This window comes from Alosa alosa, chromosome 17 (genome assembly GCF_017589495.1).
Source record: "Alosa alosa isolate M-15738 ecotype Scorff River chromosome 17, AALO_Geno_1.1, whole genome shotgun sequence".
In the NCBI taxonomy this organism is placed as follows: domain Eukaryota; kingdom Metazoa; phylum Chordata; class Actinopteri; order Clupeiformes; family Clupeidae; genus Alosa; species Alosa alosa.
In genome coordinates this window covers 11,881,851-11,899,734 of record NC_063205.1, presented here as the reverse complement: position 1 = coordinate 11,899,734, position 17,884 = coordinate 11,881,851, and the positions used below count along the sequence as shown (strand labels likewise).

At 44.6% G+C, this 17,884-nt stretch overlaps 1 protein-coding gene across 3 annotated transcripts in view; it reads left to right on the top strand.

The window, feature by feature from the left end:
• The window catches only part of LOC125310770 (lymphoid-restricted membrane protein), a 36,912-nt gene extending 19,040 nt beyond the window's left edge, over positions 1 to 17,872 (top strand). Inside the window, exons 19-39 of one of the 3 annotated variants that reach the window (XM_048268449.1) lie at positions 264 to 621; positions 1,868 to 1,917; positions 2,857 to 2,968; positions 3,213 to 3,351; positions 3,880 to 3,955; positions 5,681 to 5,724; positions 5,954 to 6,033; positions 6,138 to 6,343; positions 7,813 to 7,894; positions 8,016 to 8,070; positions 8,263 to 8,296; positions 8,674 to 8,814; positions 9,850 to 9,984; positions 10,161 to 10,311; positions 11,238 to 11,284; positions 11,635 to 11,688; positions 13,916 to 13,974; positions 14,340 to 14,450; positions 14,900 to 15,025; positions 16,018 to 16,053; positions 16,539 to 17,872. In XM_048268449.1, the coding sequence (XP_048124406.1) occupies positions 264 to 621; positions 1,868 to 1,917; positions 2,857 to 2,968; positions 3,213 to 3,351; positions 3,880 to 3,955; positions 5,681 to 5,724; positions 5,954 to 6,033; positions 6,138 to 6,343; positions 7,813 to 7,894; positions 8,016 to 8,070; positions 8,263 to 8,296; positions 8,674 to 8,814; positions 9,850 to 9,984; positions 10,161 to 10,311; positions 11,238 to 11,284; positions 11,635 to 11,688; positions 13,916 to 13,974; positions 14,340 to 14,450; positions 14,900 to 15,025; positions 16,018 to 16,053; positions 16,539 to 16,875 (2,433 nt within the window). In that variant the 3' untranslated portion in view covers positions 16,876 to 17,872. The remainder of the gene's footprint in view (positions 1 to 263; positions 622 to 1,867; positions 1,918 to 2,856; positions 2,969 to 3,212; positions 3,352 to 3,879; positions 3,956 to 5,680; positions 5,725 to 5,953; positions 6,034 to 6,137; positions 6,344 to 7,812; positions 7,895 to 8,015; positions 8,071 to 8,262; positions 8,297 to 8,673; positions 8,815 to 9,849; positions 9,985 to 10,160; positions 10,312 to 11,237; positions 11,285 to 11,634; positions 11,689 to 13,915; positions 13,975 to 14,339; positions 14,451 to 14,899; positions 15,026 to 16,017; positions 16,054 to 16,538) is intronic. The other 2 variants (XM_048268450.1, XM_048268451.1) reach the window with 2 other exon arrangements.
• Positions 17,873 to 17,884: the final 12 nt, after the last annotated feature.

The following is a 17,884-nucleotide window of genomic DNA, read 5'->3' as shown; positions in this document are numbered from 1 at the left end:
TCACAGAGATACCACAGAGCTATGGGAGTTTAGCTGCCCACTCATAACGCCCAAGTGCTTTCTTTCTCTCTCTCTGTATCTGTTTCTCTCTCTCTCCCTCCCTCCCCACTGTAGTGTTCCAGCTACTGTATGTTTTTCTCATCTGTCGCTGTCGATCAAAACACACTTTTAGCTTTACTCAGTGCTGCCCCAGTGTTGATCAGCTCCACTGTGGATTTACTTACTCCTCTGTACCAGAGTTAATATGGAGTGTCTGTGTTTAGGTTGAAGAGGACCCGGACGCTCCATCGTTAGAGTGGGAAGAGGAATACGTGATTCCCGAGTCGCCGTCGCCGCCGCCATCGTCTAACGCCCAGAACGGTTCCCCGCTCAGTGGAAGCAAGGAGTCGTCCGGCCTGAGGGACGGCGAAGGAGACGCGAAGCGGCCCGAGGAGTCGAGGTCAGGAGGCGGTGAGGAAGAAGAAGAGGAGGAGGAGGAGAAACAGAACGGCAGCGAGAGGGGCGAGGAAGGACAGCTGGACTCGGGCGTGGAGGAGGAGGAGACGCCGCAGGGCGAACTCGCCCGCTCACGGAGTGACATTCCGGAAGCCTCTGAGGACGGTCCCCACATCGAAACCACAGGTCAGTTTGCGAGGGCAAAGAAGGAGCGGGGAAACTTCTCCAGCCAGACAGCATTAGAGCCCATTTAGTCAGGTCCTGTTTGCTGACTCTAATGGGGTAGCTGTTCCTACTTGGGCACAGTCTGCTAATCTTCACGCACAGACACTGTGTGTGCGAGTCTGTCTTTGTGCTCATGCCTGAGTGGTCCTTTTAGAGTATGTGTGTGTGTGTCTGTGTGTGTGTCCTCGCTCGCTGTAAAGACTACCTGTGATGGATATCAGGCACAATCAGAAGACATTAGAGACCATTCTGTGGGAATTTGAGCATTGATGTGGATGTAGGCCTATGGGGGGGTGATCACTAATCCTCTAGTTCTGTCAATGTTTGACCATGTGTCTCAATGTGCTCCTTTTGACCGTAAGCCTCTGTGTGCGTGTGCCTGAGAGAGTGTGTGTGGTTTGGGTGTGGAAGGATGGAGCAGCGGTTGTGTTCACTCTGTGTCAGTCTCTCCCCCGACTCGAGTGGATTAGCATCTCCGCCTTAATCCCCTAGTGGTCACAGGGCAGCCAGCCATCCACGGCAGCTTAAGAGCCTGGCTGCTCTGACAGTAGCCAGGGCAGAGTGGACCCCGTTGGACCCTGGCCTTCTATGGCTGTCCCCCGGGTCTCCTCAGGAGCCCTACCTTCTTTGGCCAGGCCTCGCTGATTCAGACCCTGGTGTGTGCGTGTGTGTGTGTGTGTGTGTGTGTACAGCAACACACTTGGAAACAATTAGTCACACAGACATGGTTTCTGAGACACACACACACACACATTTAGAACCAGATACATATACGCATACGATCACTCACAAATTGTTAGAAGTGTATAACCACACACAGACACAAACACACATACACACAAATCCAATCCAACCATGTCTGACTGCTTCTCTCAGACCCCTGGCATGTCATACTGTAATCTGGGCTGCCATTCACCCGTCTCTACCCTAACTCCACACACACAGACACACACACTCACCCTCCAATCCTTCCTGTGTCTGCATGACTGAGAGCCAAGCACTGGAGAGGGAGAGGGAAAGAGAGAGATGTCATAATTAGACATGGCACATCCTGGTGCTTGTTTTTGTATAAATTACTGCAAGTATTTTTATGCTGTATAAATGATGAGGAAAAGCCTTAATGTAAAAAGTGTGAGTGAATCTTAAAAGGGATGTGTTTGCTATGAATGGGTAAACGTTTGATCAAATGTGTTTGTCTCTGTTTCAGAAACCCCACAGCCACAGACTGAAGCTGTAACAGAATCCAGTGGACAACAGGTAGATTATGCTTTCCATTTGTAGCTGCTCTAGTATTTTGCCCATTATAAGAAAATGGATTGGACATGGATTAAGCCTAGCCTTAGACTAAAAAGAAAACTTCAGGACTAGACTTAATCCATGTAGTAGGAAACTAATCAGTAATGTGTAAAGGATCTAGTTAGACTGCTTGGATGTGCCAGATTCTCTGTGAAGCCCAGTTTGTAACTTGTTCACTGGAAGTGATGGAAGTGTGGTAGACAATATCCTGAAAACATTAGATCTATTAGAGCTGTCTTAAAGCCTAAGCTGTGAAGACTAGTTTTTAACGCTGTGATAAAAGTTCAGCCGTTTCAGTTCAGTCATGAACTTTTCACCATGAACTCAAAAAAGACCATCTGTTTTGAGGAATGAAGAGTCCGGCCACTTCCTATTGTCATCGTCCCTCGTTCACATTCCGTGTGCATAGTCAGGCCATTGTTCTCTCGCTCATCAGTGTGATTTTGGCTAAGGGTCATTGGCCAACGCCGGTCACATGGTTGACCGTTACCATGATGATCCTTTTGAAGATGGGGATGCTCCTTCCTGGTGTGTGCGTGTGTGGCAAACAGGAAATGGTGGTGTGTTGGTCAGCTATGGCAGAGAGATCCTAGCTAATAAGGAAACATATTTTGGACATTTGATCCCTGAGCAGCCACCATGGACTAAAAATAGCCTTTCAGGAACAACGTAGTTCACACCTGAAAAAGAACACACTTGGAAGAGCTGAGTAGACAAGTAGACTCCACTGCTCAGTGACCCGGAGAGGACTGTCCATGTTGGTATCTACATTGATTTGCCGGTCAAATATACCCACATACCTTTAGCTGATTTGATCGATTCTAATGAAGAGTGAATTAATATAAACAAAAATAAAATCACATTTGACTAAGGTTGTTTTTGCTCCCATGTGGCCCACAGGAAGGAGCCAACTTCCCAGAATGCACTGGGCCCGAGGACGCCCACAAGCAGACTGTGTGTGCTGAGCAACGAGATCCTGCTCCTCTTCCTCCCACACACACTTCAGCAGCTGGTGAGGATGGACTCTGTTTTTACACGCAGTAATCTTTTTTTTTTTTCTATTCCTCCATCTCTTCTTCTATGCTACAATGTCTCTCTCTCTCTCTCTCTCTCTCTCTCTCTCTCTCTCTCTCTCTCTCTCTCTCTCTCTCTCTCTCTCTCTCTCTCTCTCTCTCTCTCTCTCTCTCTCTCTCTCTCTCTCTCTCTGCGTTCTTGGACATACTTGTTCAACACTGTTTTTCTGCCTTTTTTCTCAGACCCTGTGCCCTCTGAAACCAGCAAGGCCAACCCAGTGCTGGAGTCCCTCCCTTCAGAAGCTTCCCCTGGACAAGAGGAGATGGTATCTCCCAGCAACACACCTGCTGAGCTGGGTGAAACCATTTCTCCATCTCCCAGGTGAGGTCTTAGGTTTGTTTTTGCTTTTATTTAAGGCTTTACAGTGTTTTTGCTTTACTGTAATATATGACGCGTGCATATTAGTAGTAAAGGATAGCAGCACTTAATTTGGGTAATGGAAGACATTTGTTTTTTTTGTTTTGCCTTTAAGCCACATTTGCCTTTCAAAGCAGTGTGGGGGATGGCTCGATTAGTGTGTGCCTATGGAGAGGTGTTTTGCATGGTGACCAGAGCACCTGCGAGAGGGTTTAGACGCACACACACACACACACACACACACACATACGTAGGCACACACGCACACACGCACACACAAGCTCACACTCACATAGTGTATTGCCCTCTTGTCAATCTTGCTCTTCTTTCTCGTACACACACACACAACTCCACTGTCACAACGCATGAGCCCAGCTGCTTCCTGCTCCGTTGAGAGAGAGACGAGAGAAGGAGAAAAGGAGAGAGAGAGAGAAAAGTGAAAAAGTATCACCACACTCACTTATTTCTGTCTTCCTGTCGTCCCGTGGTCAGGTGTGCGGAGGCCGCGTCGGGTGAGAGCACCACAGGAGAGGAGGGGGCCAGTACCATGAGCCTCAACGACTCTCAGGTCAGTTTCAGAGGAAGTTTCCTTCCTCTCTCTCTCTCTCTCTCTCTATTAGCAATTCATCTTTTTTCATTCTACTTCCCCTTTTTTTTCCTCCCTCTAATTTCCCAGCCGCACACTGCCTCTCTCTCTCTCTCTCTCTCTCTCTCTCTCGGTCTCTCTCTCTCTCTCTCTCTCGGTCTCTCTCACTCTCGTTTTGCCCTTATATGCATGTTCTCTCATTAACTGTGCGAGTTGGGTGTGAGGAGCAGAAGTATGTGTGTGTTGTGTTTCTAGCCACTCATCTCCAAATGGACAGCAGCAGGGTCCTTTCCAGGGTAAAGCAGACAGTGTTTTTGTTTGAGTTGGAACGGTGCTCTTATTGACTGTCTAGTTGATGTAGCTTTAAAGGGGCTGGGATTGCTTGAGACATGAGGTATGCTGGACTGCATGCGTGTGTGTGTTTATGCGCGCACGCACGCAAATGTGCAATTTGTGTGTGTGTTTGTTTGTGTGTGTGTGTGTGTGTATGATGAGAAACTTTTCCAAGTCCTTGCATCTGTGTAAAACCTACTCTTTGTGTGTGCAGATCCCTGCCTTCGTTTTTTATGTCTGTTGTTTCATTGATGACTTTTTAATGCTTTCAATCGTCCACTGCATCTCTCTGCGGTCACCCATCTCTAGTGCGTGTGTGTGTGTGTGTGTGTGTGTGTGTGTGTGTGTGTGTGTGTTTCTGCCTGGATCATTATGTTGTATTGAGGATATTCCTATTTCGTTTTTAGTTAGAGTCTCTGAGATGCAATAGGTTTAACCCTAATGACATGATGAGGGGAAATGGCTGTCTCACTCTCTGTTGTTGCACTCTGTTTCATACATATCTTTTTGTGTCCCATTTCCACTCAAATAAGAGAGACACACAGCAAAACACAGGAAGACCATAAAGAGCATAACATACTTTGCTCCTCTTGTCTTAAAATTAATTGTGTAGTCCATCCTGTAGCTCAACAGCAGCCTCTTAGAAACACTACTGTGGTGTCAGGATCATGCATAGCCATGCCTACCTTGGGTCTGGGCTCTGTGCGTGTGTGTGTGTGTTTGTGTATCAGTCTCTGTGTATGGGTGGGGATATGTGATGAATATTGTGATCTTTTTTTAGGTACCCTGCCATCCCTGTCAGATTGGTTTGTGTGTGTTATGAAAATGGTCTACTGACCAAATGAAAGGAGAATTTTAAGAGGACAAACGTTACCCTCAACACAGAATTGATTTTAAACAAAGAGCTTTTTAGAGATGTCTTCTTCATCTAGCTCTAAACATTGTTTATATGTCATAAAAGACTCATCAATCTTTTGTACACAACAAAAAATTATAGATTGTGCTTGCAAACCTCTCTCTCTCTCTCTTTCTCTTTCTCTTTCTCTCTCTCTCTCTCTCGTGCACATTCTCTATTCTATCCCTTTCAGCCACAGGGCTCTTGATAGCCCAGATGTTATGTAATGAATTAGCATTTTATTGCCTGCGTTAGTTAAAAGGACTTGCTCACTGTTTCAGTTCAGTTCACATGGAATGCCAGGAGACAGGTTTGTGTGTGTGTGTGGCTGCCCAAGAGAATTTCAGGTAGGGTACACAACGTGGGCTTGGGCATATGTAAATTTGATGTAAAAAAAAAAAATCTTTGTTTCTCGTGTGTGGTAGTGGCAAAAGCTTGGCTTGTTGGCTTGGAGTTCACTTTGTCTTTGTCTCCTGCAGAAGCTGCCTCACCAGCCTCCAGACTCCACTGGTGCACTGGAGAGGTAAGCCACCATCTCTGCCTGCTGCCTGCAAGAACCCGCCACCTTTTCAATTCATTTGAATGTTTTCTTGGTGTGATTGTAGCTCCTAGACAGGTAGACTTTACAATGCAAAATTACACAGAAAGCCTAAGTGTGTGTGCAAGTGTTGGCAAAGCCTAAGTGTGTGTGTGTGTGTGTGTGTGTGTGTGTGTGTTTGCGTGTGTGTGTGTGTTTGCGTGTGTTTGCATAGTCACAGGACCAGCCTGCTCCCTGTAGCAGAGGAGGAGGAGACTGCAGTAGATTCTGCCACAGAAACTGTCACCATGGCAGGTGAGTTTAAGGAAAGCACGTCGGCTATGATTATTGGCTTTCTCCCATATATGCCCCGCCCCTTTCCTACTCACTTTTGCTCATCTGTCCCTTCCCTCCCATAGGCACTAAGACTGAATCCTCAGACATCACCACGGCAACCAGCGGTGTAAACAACACCCCTGCTGACTCCTCCGACAAGGCTAAGGATGACTCCCAGGTCACCAGTGACCCTGGCGCTCCAGACGGTAGCAAACCGGATGCAACTGCAGGACAGTCTCCTCCAGGGGGCGACAGAGACTCCCCACTTAACAAGCAAAAGATGGCCCTGGTGAGTAGCACTGCACTACTTAGGCCAGGAGGGGGCAGGCTTTTGGTGACCATCAGTCAGTTAGCATCTGCTCTGTTGGTGCCAAGAGCTTGGTCAAAGATTGTTAAGGCGGAGCAAGATACTTCGTCGTAGTTCATGTCTATGGGCGCAAAATGGGGATCGAATCCTGTCTGCATAAAGAGGCGTGTCGATGGCGTATTGACGGCGTGCGTTGCAACCGCCAACAGCAGCTGCATAAATAACCGGGCACACCTGATATAAGGTTGATTTTCTCCAGACTGGAATGCTCAAAAATGCTAAAAATGTACCTGAAATGTTCAGAAGGGTTTGAGGATCATGAAAATGTGCCCGAAATTCACATTCCTAACTCTATAGAACCAAGACCTTAGCATATGTGGTGAAATTCTGAGCTATGCCCATAGACTTCAATGGAGCAGTCGCTGCCTCTGCTCTGCATAAAGGGGGATTTTGACCCCCCCCCCTCGTGCGATCCGGGTTCCCGGAAGTGGCTCCTGATGAAACATCTTGCTCCGCCTTAACAATCTTTGGCTTGGTTTCCCACGCGCTGGTTTCAGTCGTTACGACAGTCATTTCTGCACTTCCTGGGCTGAACTAGTCCACATCTGTAGTACTGCAGCTCTAGTCACTGAGTCATCAGCCTCATCATTGCATGACACGTGATATATTCGTAAACTGAATGTACATATATTAAGGATTGCGGTTTGTAGATGAATCATAAAGACTAAACTTCTTTCATACTAGACTAGACTTTTTTCAAGAGTTGAAAAAAATGGATGATGTTTCTAAAATCATTGAGTAATCGTGTTAAATCATTGTGATCTTAATATTGATGAAAATAATCGTGATTATGATTTTTGCCATAATCGAGCAACTGTAGTGGCCAGAAATCATCATATCATTTGATCGATGGATGATTAAAATGGTATTGCTTAAACCATTGCTAATATCTCAGAGAAGGGTTGAAAATATTTCTATAAAGGTATAGAGACATTCTGAAATTTGTCTGTAGTTTATTAGCATTCACTGTTAATGTGGTTTTGCTCTAATTTCTCAGGACACACACTCTGTAAACTCTGAGTGTGCTGTGCGACTCCTGCCACATGGAGGTGGTGATTTTTATAGATATGCTGAGCTTCCTCTATGACTCTAAAGTGCCATTAAAAAAATGTGGTCGGTCTGGCCTTCCCGGTGTATGTGTGTGTGTGTGTGTGTTTTTTTTTTTTTTTACTGTGCTGTGGAACAGCTCTATTAGTGACTCGTGGCGGAAGGGTGAGCGAGAGAGAGAGAAAAAGAGTGTGTGTGTGTGTAGGTGTGTTAACAGGTGGGAAGGAGTCATTCGCTAACTGTAGAGACAGAGCTGTGAATCCATTGAGTGTTGAACAAGTCTGAAGAAGACAATGAACAAGTCAGAGCAGGGCAATGATGCAGATTCTGTTGTCCTGCTTCAGGAGAAGGAACAGAGTACAGAGGCCCCCGAGGGACAAAAAGTACAGGAAGACAGTGAGGTGTCTGCTGCAACGGAGAAGGAAGGTAGGACTGCTCACTTGAGAGCTCTCTCTCTCTCTCTCTCTCTCTCTCTCTCTCTCTCTCTCTCTCTCTCTCCTGTATGTTTCTGTTGTCCCCCTCTCTCACCCTTCCTCTCTTTTTCCAGGTGAGACCTCAGTTGTCTCTGAAGATGCCAGTGATCGTGAGGACAGGAGAAACAGGTAGGCACATGGCAGACTGGCTATATAATAAAGATAAAGCCCTTGCATTATTTTCCCGGTGATGCATTACACACACATCACAGTTATTATCTACAGATGATTAGATGTTTACTTGGTAGGAATGTCACTCCATGATGTAAAAGCTGAACATGAATGTGTGTGTGTTTGTTTGTTTGTGTGTTATTGTTTTAGCTGGAGCCTGTCTGCCAGTGAAAAGGAAATTGAGGTGAGTCATGGTGTTGTATTTCTTCACCAGAGCGTTGGGTTCACGATAGGTGCACAAACGGCATACTCGGCTCACCAAGGAGATACTTTTAAGACTTCACAGAAAATAAAAGGTTCAAAAGTTGCCTTGGCCCACTTTAGGTTAGCTATGTCTATGGACACAGCAGAGCAATAACCATAGCTAGTGTTTCAGTTTCCTGGTCCTGATTTGAATGTAACCTTTTTTCTTCTAACTTGGTCACACTTCTTCTTCTTCTGCCTGACAACATGTCTAAAGAAAAATCCTCATGCATCTATGTGAATATAGATGCCTATGTGTGTGTGTGTGTGTGTGTGTGTGTGTCACCTGTAAATATCCTGCTTCCTCCATCCTGTCAGGCGGAGTTCCACCGCCTGTCTCTGGGCTTCAAGTGTGACATGTTCACGCTGGACAAGAGGCTGCGGCTAGAAGAGCGCTCCCGCGACCTGGCCGAGGACAACGTCCGACGCGAGGTGTCCAGCTGCCAGGGATTACTGCAGGTGAGAGGGAGGGGGGAGGGACTGAGAGGGGTGGAAGAGGTGTGTGTGTGTGAGAGCCATAGGTTGTGTCGCATGTCGTTTGTTGTGGTCATTGTCAGAATCTTTCATATCGCAATAGGGGCCGGTGATTGTTTTGCATAGCTCTGTGCGCAATTGACTTGGGAGGCAGTGCTAAATGAAGAAAGGGAGTAGAGTAAAAGATGGAGACAAACTTACTGCAAGTAGGATAGGCAGACAGAAGAGTATAGAGGTGGATAGGGGGATAGGCAGACAGAATGAGTATAGAGTATGCACTTATACAAATGGATCAGGGGGTGAGAGGTAATATCCAACTGTTGATTGGACTAGTTGCTTATGAACAATTATAATGATTGTATAGTTGTTGTTTTGAGTATGCACTTATACAAATAGAGCAACTGAACTCAAATCATCTGGGGGAGAGAGAGGCAGGTAATATCCAACTGTTGACCAACACTGGAGGAGAAAAGTGGACAGATTGAAGTTCAGGAGACCTGAGATAAAAGGAGGGAATTGTCCAAATTGTCCTATCTAATGTGTTAGAGATACGGGGGTGTCTAGTCCAAAATGTCCTACCTAATGTGGAAGAGATACAGGGGTATCTTGTTGGGAGAGAAAGTGGGAGTTGCTGTAACAGACTGCATGCCTTGATGATTATTATTTTTTTTTTTTATTTTGTAAATCTATAATGGTACTACTCACTATTTCCTTGGCATGATATGAAGGTGTGTGTGTGTGTGTGTGTGTGTGTGCTCAAGTGGACTGTATATTGTTCTCAGAGAACAATATACAGTCCACTTGAGCACACACACATTGTTCTAATGTGTCTGTCTAGGCCCTGTTCTTTGTCTGTAGATGATATTGATACAACAAAGTATGTGTGTGTGGACGTGTGTGTCTTGAAGTGAAGTAATGTGTTTATTGATCTTGTCAACACTGAGCCATCAATCTCCTTTTGAAAGGATGACCTTGGTGTGTGTGTGTGTGTGCTAACTGTTGTGCTGTACTCTTCCCCAGGCCCTGATCCCTCTCTGTGAGGATGACGGTCAGTCCATGGAGATCATCCATCGGCTGCAGAAGAACCTGGAGATCCTCATCCAGTCCATGGTCAGGGTTTCCAGCCGCTCAGAGATGCTGGGCGCCATCCACCAGGTCTGGGTCACTGTGTGTGTGTGTGTGTGTGTAAGTGTGTAAGAGAGTGAGAAAGACATAGATACTGTGTAAAGACCTGTAAGAGACACATACTGTGTGTGTGTGAGAGACAGAGAGGTGTTTGTGTGTGCCTGCCAGTCTACCCTAAAGATGCCCATTGCTGTGCCCCCCTGCAGGAGAGCCGTATTGGTAAGGCCGTGGAGGTGATGATCCAGCACGTAGAGAACCTGCGGCGCACCTACACCAAGGAGCACGCCGAGCTGCTGGAGCTCCGAGAGACCGTCACACACAGCGAGCGCTCCTTCGGCTCCCACGCCATGGACAGAGGTAACCAGGAACCTCACCTCTGTCCCCGCCTCCTGATCAAACCGTGTATTTGTCCAGCTGGGCTCTGTAGAGCGTCTTCAGATGACATAACATTCTCATGTCATGGCGCTATGTAGAATAGATCAAACTAAATTGAATTGAAGTGACTTGGGACAAAAGCATCTGCTATATAACTAAACATAAACATGACATTCAGAGGTAGCTCCATCCCTGCATCCTTACAAAACTCTATATCTGCACAACAGAACAGTGTGAGTCACTTTGGATGAAAGTAACTGCTATGTGACTAAATATAAATGTAGTAATCATGGTCTACAACTCCAGCACAGCTAGTAAAGCATGGTGCTAACACCACCAGGCTCATGCGATCGATACCCAGGGACCACACTGATATTCATGTACAGTCTATCCACCCTGGTTGCTTTGGATAATGGCCGCTGCCAAATTGCCATGAAGTTATATTGGCTGGGTAATTTAAACTGGTATTTTTAGCCTTTGTGTGGGATCAACAGTTTCACATTTAAGTGTCCTCCCCTGGTTTGCCCAATCATGTGGACTGCCTTGGAAATAATAACCACATCCATATAACTGCTCATCAGCTGTAGTGAACATGACCATTGGAGACTGTGGATTAAAGCTGTGTGTGAATGATCATCTTTAAAATATATTTTCGTTATTTAGAGATAATAAGATATAAAACCATTAACTGTGATCTGTAGTTGTGATGAACATTAAGTCTGTTGCCTCTGTCTCAACATTTTTAAGTTGGCAAAACTCACACTTAAGCTACAAATAAAAAATCTGTATTCTGGATGTGTAATGTTTGGACATGAACAACTATGCCACTAGGATCCTAACTACTATAATGCTGTTGCATCATATGAAATATTTATACTGCAAGTTGTTGTTGTCCATCTTGTTTTCAGCTGATGACTTTAGGAATAAGAAGCAGTCTGGTTCACAGTACTATAAGGTAAGTTCCATGAACTGTAGGTGAAGATAATAACAAGGTTACAGATTAATTTCTTTACTGTTTACTCTAAACCATTGCAGACTATTATTCCTGCTGGGATTCATTTCAGATTAAACCTACACCATAAGTGTGTGTTTCTCTAGTCCCGGCTTATAAAAACACTAGTATGGACTTTGTTTAAATAGCCTTAAATGGAAATGGCCCATCCAGTGACTTAGTGCTAATTCTAATCAGTTGGTGGTAATTTGACACCAACCATATACAGTGTGTGTGTGTGTGTGTGTGTGATTGATGGAGAGCTGTATATTTAGCTGTTATGAAACTCTCTCCATATCTTACCCAACATGCAGCAGTCCTCCTCACGACGGGTCAGCATCGCAGTGATCCCACGCAGTGGAGACCTGGTGAGACTAACCCTCAGCACAGAGTCGTGCGACACACACACAGTTACTGGACGTCCATTCATCACACACGTACAATTACCCATCGCTTTTTATTGACCCCTATGCACATACCCATGCTCCACGCAGTAACAGATTCACTTATACCTCACTTCCTGTGCCCTTTCAGTAGTCTGTAATGATGATGAATGAGGTGTGTCAACCCAGCAAAAAATAGAAATAGAAAATGATCTTTTTTCTTGATTTGACCATGCCATGTGCACAAACATGTCACCTATATTATTATACATTTTGTTTTTAGTTTTTTGTTTGATATAACATTGTTGATCATAGAAACAAATGACGCAAAAAAGTGCAACAATGGATTATTTGAAAATAATATATGGAAGGAACATTCTTAGTAATATTCACTATATAAGTTTAGCAAAACTTCAAAGACCATAAAAAGACAGTTATTCTCTTTTTAATTTTCAAGGCCTTTCATTACTTTTGGGACGCTTGGTCTTTTGTACGTTTCCACAAAATAAGTCTTAACATGTTTTTTGTTCATAAAGGAATTTATATACATTTTGTATGAACCAATTGTGATTCCTTCTGGATCATTCACCTAGCGGTTTTATGTCAATATTACCGTTGTACTGTATGACCCTTCTCTGTTGCACTGAATGAAACTGTCCTGAAAACAGCCATTTTAAGGCATTAATAGTCGTCTTAATATTATCATTATCCTTTAGCTTCTTAATCTTATTATTATTACTAATAATAATATTGGGAGCAGTAGCTGTATGTAAATAAGCTACACTACGGTACTATAACAGTATGTTTAGACATGCTATGGTAGCACTATGCTATGGTGTGCTAAGACCACACTTTAAGATTAATAATAGAATGCAGATATTTTGAAAAATGTGTGTGGGAAAATGTGTGAAGGAAAAGACAAATACCATGATATTATTTTGTGTTTTTCATGAAACATGAAAATGAAATCATTCAAAACATTCTAAACACTTTTCCCATAAAAATAAGTATTAATTTGCATAATTCTATTTGAAAATATTGAAAATCACTAGCTAAATCAATTGTAGCCATGAGGAAAAACTGTTAAGACACTTCAGAATAGAGTTTTAGTTAGCAACAGAACAGGTAGGTTCATGTGACTTTCCTTCAATAGATAATTGCATCTATGGAGAAAAATAAAAAACTTTGATATTCATTATCGCTACAGATCATAAAAAGGTTGGACATATCTAAAAATACCATTGTTTCAAAGCCATATGTATGCTTATTCATAATTGCCTGTTTATAATCTTCTTTGTTTACAAAATAATGCAATTAATACATTTTTTGTGTTATGCTGAATGACACTGTTTTGTACCGTGAGATGCAAAGTCAGCACAGGGTCACTTTCTGTCTTTTCTCGGTCAAATAGGCACCAAATTTGTTGAGATTTACTGACCATGCTGCTGTGGTAAAGGGTCAATAGGAGTCTTCTTGCTATGATGGAAATCCTCTAATGACTGCAGCCACTTGATTTGATTTTAAAATTAGGGTATTTATTTGTGCTGTACTGAATGATGATGATGGAAAATGCATATTTTGGGAACACATTGTCAATATTTTACGTTCAAAACACAACTCACTGGTGGCATTTCGATAAGTCACTCCTGACACTCTTAAAAATATGCCAGAGAAGAGCTTCATTAGGAATTATTTTGGTTTTTCATAAACCTTTCTTCTGTTGGAACTGGTGGACAGTTGTAGGGGACAATCTTTTCAAAGAGTTTTCAGAACTATTGCTTATTTTTTGTAGAGTTTATAGACCACGGACATAAAAAAAAAAACAACGTCTTGTCTTTCACCCTTATATGCTGTAGCATTTATATACTGTATTTTAAAGTACTACTGTTAAGTGTCGCTGTATTCAGGTCCAGTCTTTAAGGTTCAGGTGCTGGGCTCTGTAAAGCAGGGTTGTGCAAAATTCCAGAATTGAATTGAAACTGGCTCTTAAATTCCAATTAAATTCTTGAATTTCACTTGCATTTCAATTGAGGTAGCAAACAGGAAGCAGAATTGCAATTAGAATTTTGCACAACCCTGCTGTAAAGCTCCTGTTTGTGTAATGCATTTTGAATTATATGTATGAACTATTCTATGTGGCATTACCTTACCTTGACTTGCCCTGATCTGCTGAATAATACCTTCACCTGTCCCTGTAACCTTCTATTTACAGTCCAAATCCCCAGACTCTGGAGACATGGAAACTGACAGACTATCCAGGAGACCCCCCTGGTATGTATCAAACTTAATACACATGCAACCCTCTCATCTGCAGTCCACATGCAATTATATGCATTCTGAGGTCAACTACATGTAATCATTATGCACCTTTAGGTCAGCTGCATGCAATTACATGCACTTTTGAGGTCATTTGTGTGCCATCCCATGCACTTTGAGGTTATGTAAAGTGTACAAAATGACCTGTGAGGCCTGATCCATTTGTTTTGCATTTTCTATAACCTGGATTGAGACAAATTGCATTTGCATGGCCGAGCCTAGCCGTGTCCATAATGCAAAGTCGGGGGGGAAACGAGTACAGGAGCCTGTGAGAATGATGTGATGTGATCTGATGTGATGTGACCTGACGTGGTTTGCAGGAAAGGAGGCAGCGGTCAGCGCCCGCCACTGAAGCGCTTCGTTAGTTCTGGGGCATGGCCCGACAGTGAAGGTTCTAGACACTGTCTGGACGACTATCCGCATGTGAATCGGTAAGGTGTGGCCAGCCCTGTATCAACACGAGCCATCAACAACTGCTTCTATTCTAAAGGGAGGTGGCATAACCTGGCACTGGCAGCCTCACTTTTGGGAACCAGTGTGTTTCCTCCTCGAGGTGACCGTAACCAGTGATGCACTAAATTTGATCAGATAAGTAGATATCACTGCATGCCTTCAGGTTGTCCATCTTGTATTTCGGCAGGTGACTCAACATTCAATTTAACCACCATGCTTTGCAATTGGATGGAGGGGTGAAAAAAAACACAACGGTGTATCACTGGTTACTTTATACATAAAGCAGAGCTGCCATTTTGCCATTTGTCAAACTGGTCTGTGATCAGTTGTAGCTGACATATGCCATACAGCCCTGATTGGAGGTGGCGCAGGTGGGGCGCTGAGGCAGGTCTGGGGTCAGTGACGTGTGGCTATTTGTGACTGACAGGTTTGGCTACGACACAGACTCGCACTCAGAGGAGGAGCGGCGAGAGGAACCGGTGGTGGAGAGGAGGAAGTCCAGCCTCACGGAGCTGGGCAACAAGCTCACCTCCCTCATTATGCCCCTCAAGATGTTAGTGAGAACACACTCGACGCCGATCCAACTCGCCTCGCTCTCGTGCTTGCTGAGATGCTTCATGTGCGCTGTGTGTGTGTGTGTGGGGGGAGAGGTGAAAGAAAGGTTGAAGTCCAGCCTTGTGGAGTTGAAATGCTTTCATGCTGCTGAAATGCTATGAGTGGGTGTGTTATAAGCGTGTGTGCACTACAATATGTGCATATGGGTGTGAGAAAATGGCTCATCACTTACAAGATGGGGTTTAGTGGGGGGAGACTGGGAGAATATTAGGGAAATAGGTAACTGCTCCAAAGGTGTGTGTGTGTGTGTGTGTGTGTGTGAGAATGAGTGAGTGAGGTGGAAAGAAAACGCAAACTGCTTCTTTCACAATCGGTGGCGTTCGTCGCTTGCCACTGTCTGCAGCTCTTTTGACATGCACAGGGGACACCTCCCATCACAAGCCCCCTGCAGTGCAGAGAGCATTGCTGCTGGTGTCAGATCTTCATAATAACATCTACATGATCTCTGGGTTTCCATCACTTTCTGGACACGTCGACCATTACTGTTGATTCTCCAATTTGCCCCGAGGCCTTGTTTTTTGCCGTCGTTCTGAACATCTCGTTCTGAGCCGCATTTTCAGGGCCATTTAAATGTGCACTAGACCTTTGGAAATATGTGGACAACTGTGCTACACCTCAGTAACCTCCATTAGTTGTTTACAAAACTTGCAGTAACCCACTATGCACTGTAAAACTCTCTCTTTTACGGTACACATTGGTTTCTAAACTAAAGGTCTTCTGGAATAAGACCCTCTCTCTTACGATACACATTGGTTTCCAAACTAAGGTCATCTGGAATATAACGTTTTTAAATTAGGTAAAAAATAAATCTTATTATATGAGGTGGGTTGAATATGCTACTTAGGTTCTGAGTGCACTTTTAAATGATATCAGTAAATGATGGCTCATAAACACTTCCTTAACATTAATCCTCTACTTTTTCTTCCAAAGGTTTAACGGTGCAGAACGTCCGCAGTCATCTTGTGTGTATGTACTTCTGTCGAACTTCTCAGCTAATCTTCCCCATAACCTGCCTACAAACGTGCTATGTCCAGTGCAGCTATTCTTCTTTGTACAACATGGCCTATCTTCCTTCCATCCATCATGATTAGACCTCTGGAGATGGCTCTCCTCTTGTCTCATCTTTGAGCTTTTGCTTCTGAAGTGATGAACGCCTCCATCAACCAGATCTGTCGCTATTTTGGGTTTAGTCCTATCTTAATAGTCAAGTCGTTGTCTTGCCGCTTGCTTCTGTACTGCCGAGCTGTCATATGTACTCCACATCCAACTCCTCAAATATATTGATTGAATTCTCTCCTAACTCTTATTTGCGTCCTCTTCTTTATCCCCTTTTCTCTCCCTTTATCCTCTTCACTCGCATCCCTTCCTCTCTCACTCCATCTCTTGCTCTCTCTCCCTTCTTTCCTTTCTTTCTTTTCCCTCTGTCTCTCTCACTCTCTCGGATCCTCCAGCAAAAGCCACACTCCCAGCCCCACCCCTCCCAAGGAGCAACCAGGGTCCACACCGTCCACAGACGAGCCCCTCCACTTCGCCACCGGCAGCATGGCCTCGCCCCCCTCCTTCTCTCTCCCCAACTTGTCGGCGTGGCGTCCGGGCCTGCCCCGCAGCCTGTGGGTGTGGGCGGCCGTGCTGTTGGTGCTCGCCGGCCTCCTGGCCATCCTGGCCAGCCTGGTGCTGCAGCCGGCGGCGGACGCAGCCCCCGTGGGCACCGGGGACTCCTGGATGACCATCCAGCAGCTGCTGTGGCCCTACACCAGCCTCCGGCACAACGGACAGCCCCCCGTCTGACCGCCCAGCGGAGAGCGGAAGCCACGGGACAGTCGGGACAAGGCACCAAAGGGGTGGGGGGGACCAGACCAGTTCCCCGCCCTTCACCACCTCCACCACCACCCTACAACCTCCACCCTTGCACTTCACGCTACCTGTGCTGCAATCACTTGTTTGTGTTTGTTTAATTACTTTTTTAGTTCACCTGCGTGTGTGTATGTGTGGAGCAGCAGTATTGTAATCTGCAGCACCTGACTCTGCTGTCCTTATGCCGTTCTGCTCTCGATTGCTCTGGTCTGGTCAGCTCCGCTCAGCTCAAACTTGATGGCTGCGCTCCTCTAACACAAGGATGGCAGTGCTGCCACAGAAACTGACATGCAATATGGACACATGACTCTGCGGGCTCCCCCGTTGCCATATCAACTTGAGAACACAATTTGGCATCGCTGTTGCATTGCGACTGGGTGCATAAACGATCGTGATACACTAAATTCACGTCCTGGACACTGCCCAATTGAATCATGGATGTTTTTGTTTTTATTGTTGTTTCCTTTGGATAGGAGCTTTGGCTGCCTGGTTTTGAAATACTCACTTTATTTTTCTTTCATAGATTTATTTCTAAATCCAAGATGGCACTTGGGCTTGACAAAGAAGCTGCCTTTTAAGCACATTTTTTCCCCACCAATTATTTCTAAATCAGTGACTTACATATTTTAATAGCAGCTACACAAAGTCATGAAATCATGAACTGGTTATTTCTTTAAGCTGCCAATTCCAAGGGGAACATAATTTATTATTTTAGTTCTATGTTATTAGATGAAGAGTGAGGGGGGGTTTAAAACCTCTTTTTCTCTTTATTATATCTATTTTTTTGTTACTGTTTGTTACAAGCACACAATGGTTTTTCTTTGTCTCATGTTCTTGCTGTGTTCATCACTGTTTTGACTTCATACACTTTTGTATGTCCAAAGAGGGGGAGACAAAGGCTTTGCACAATAAAGTAACTCAATGTACTGAGGAGAATGATTCA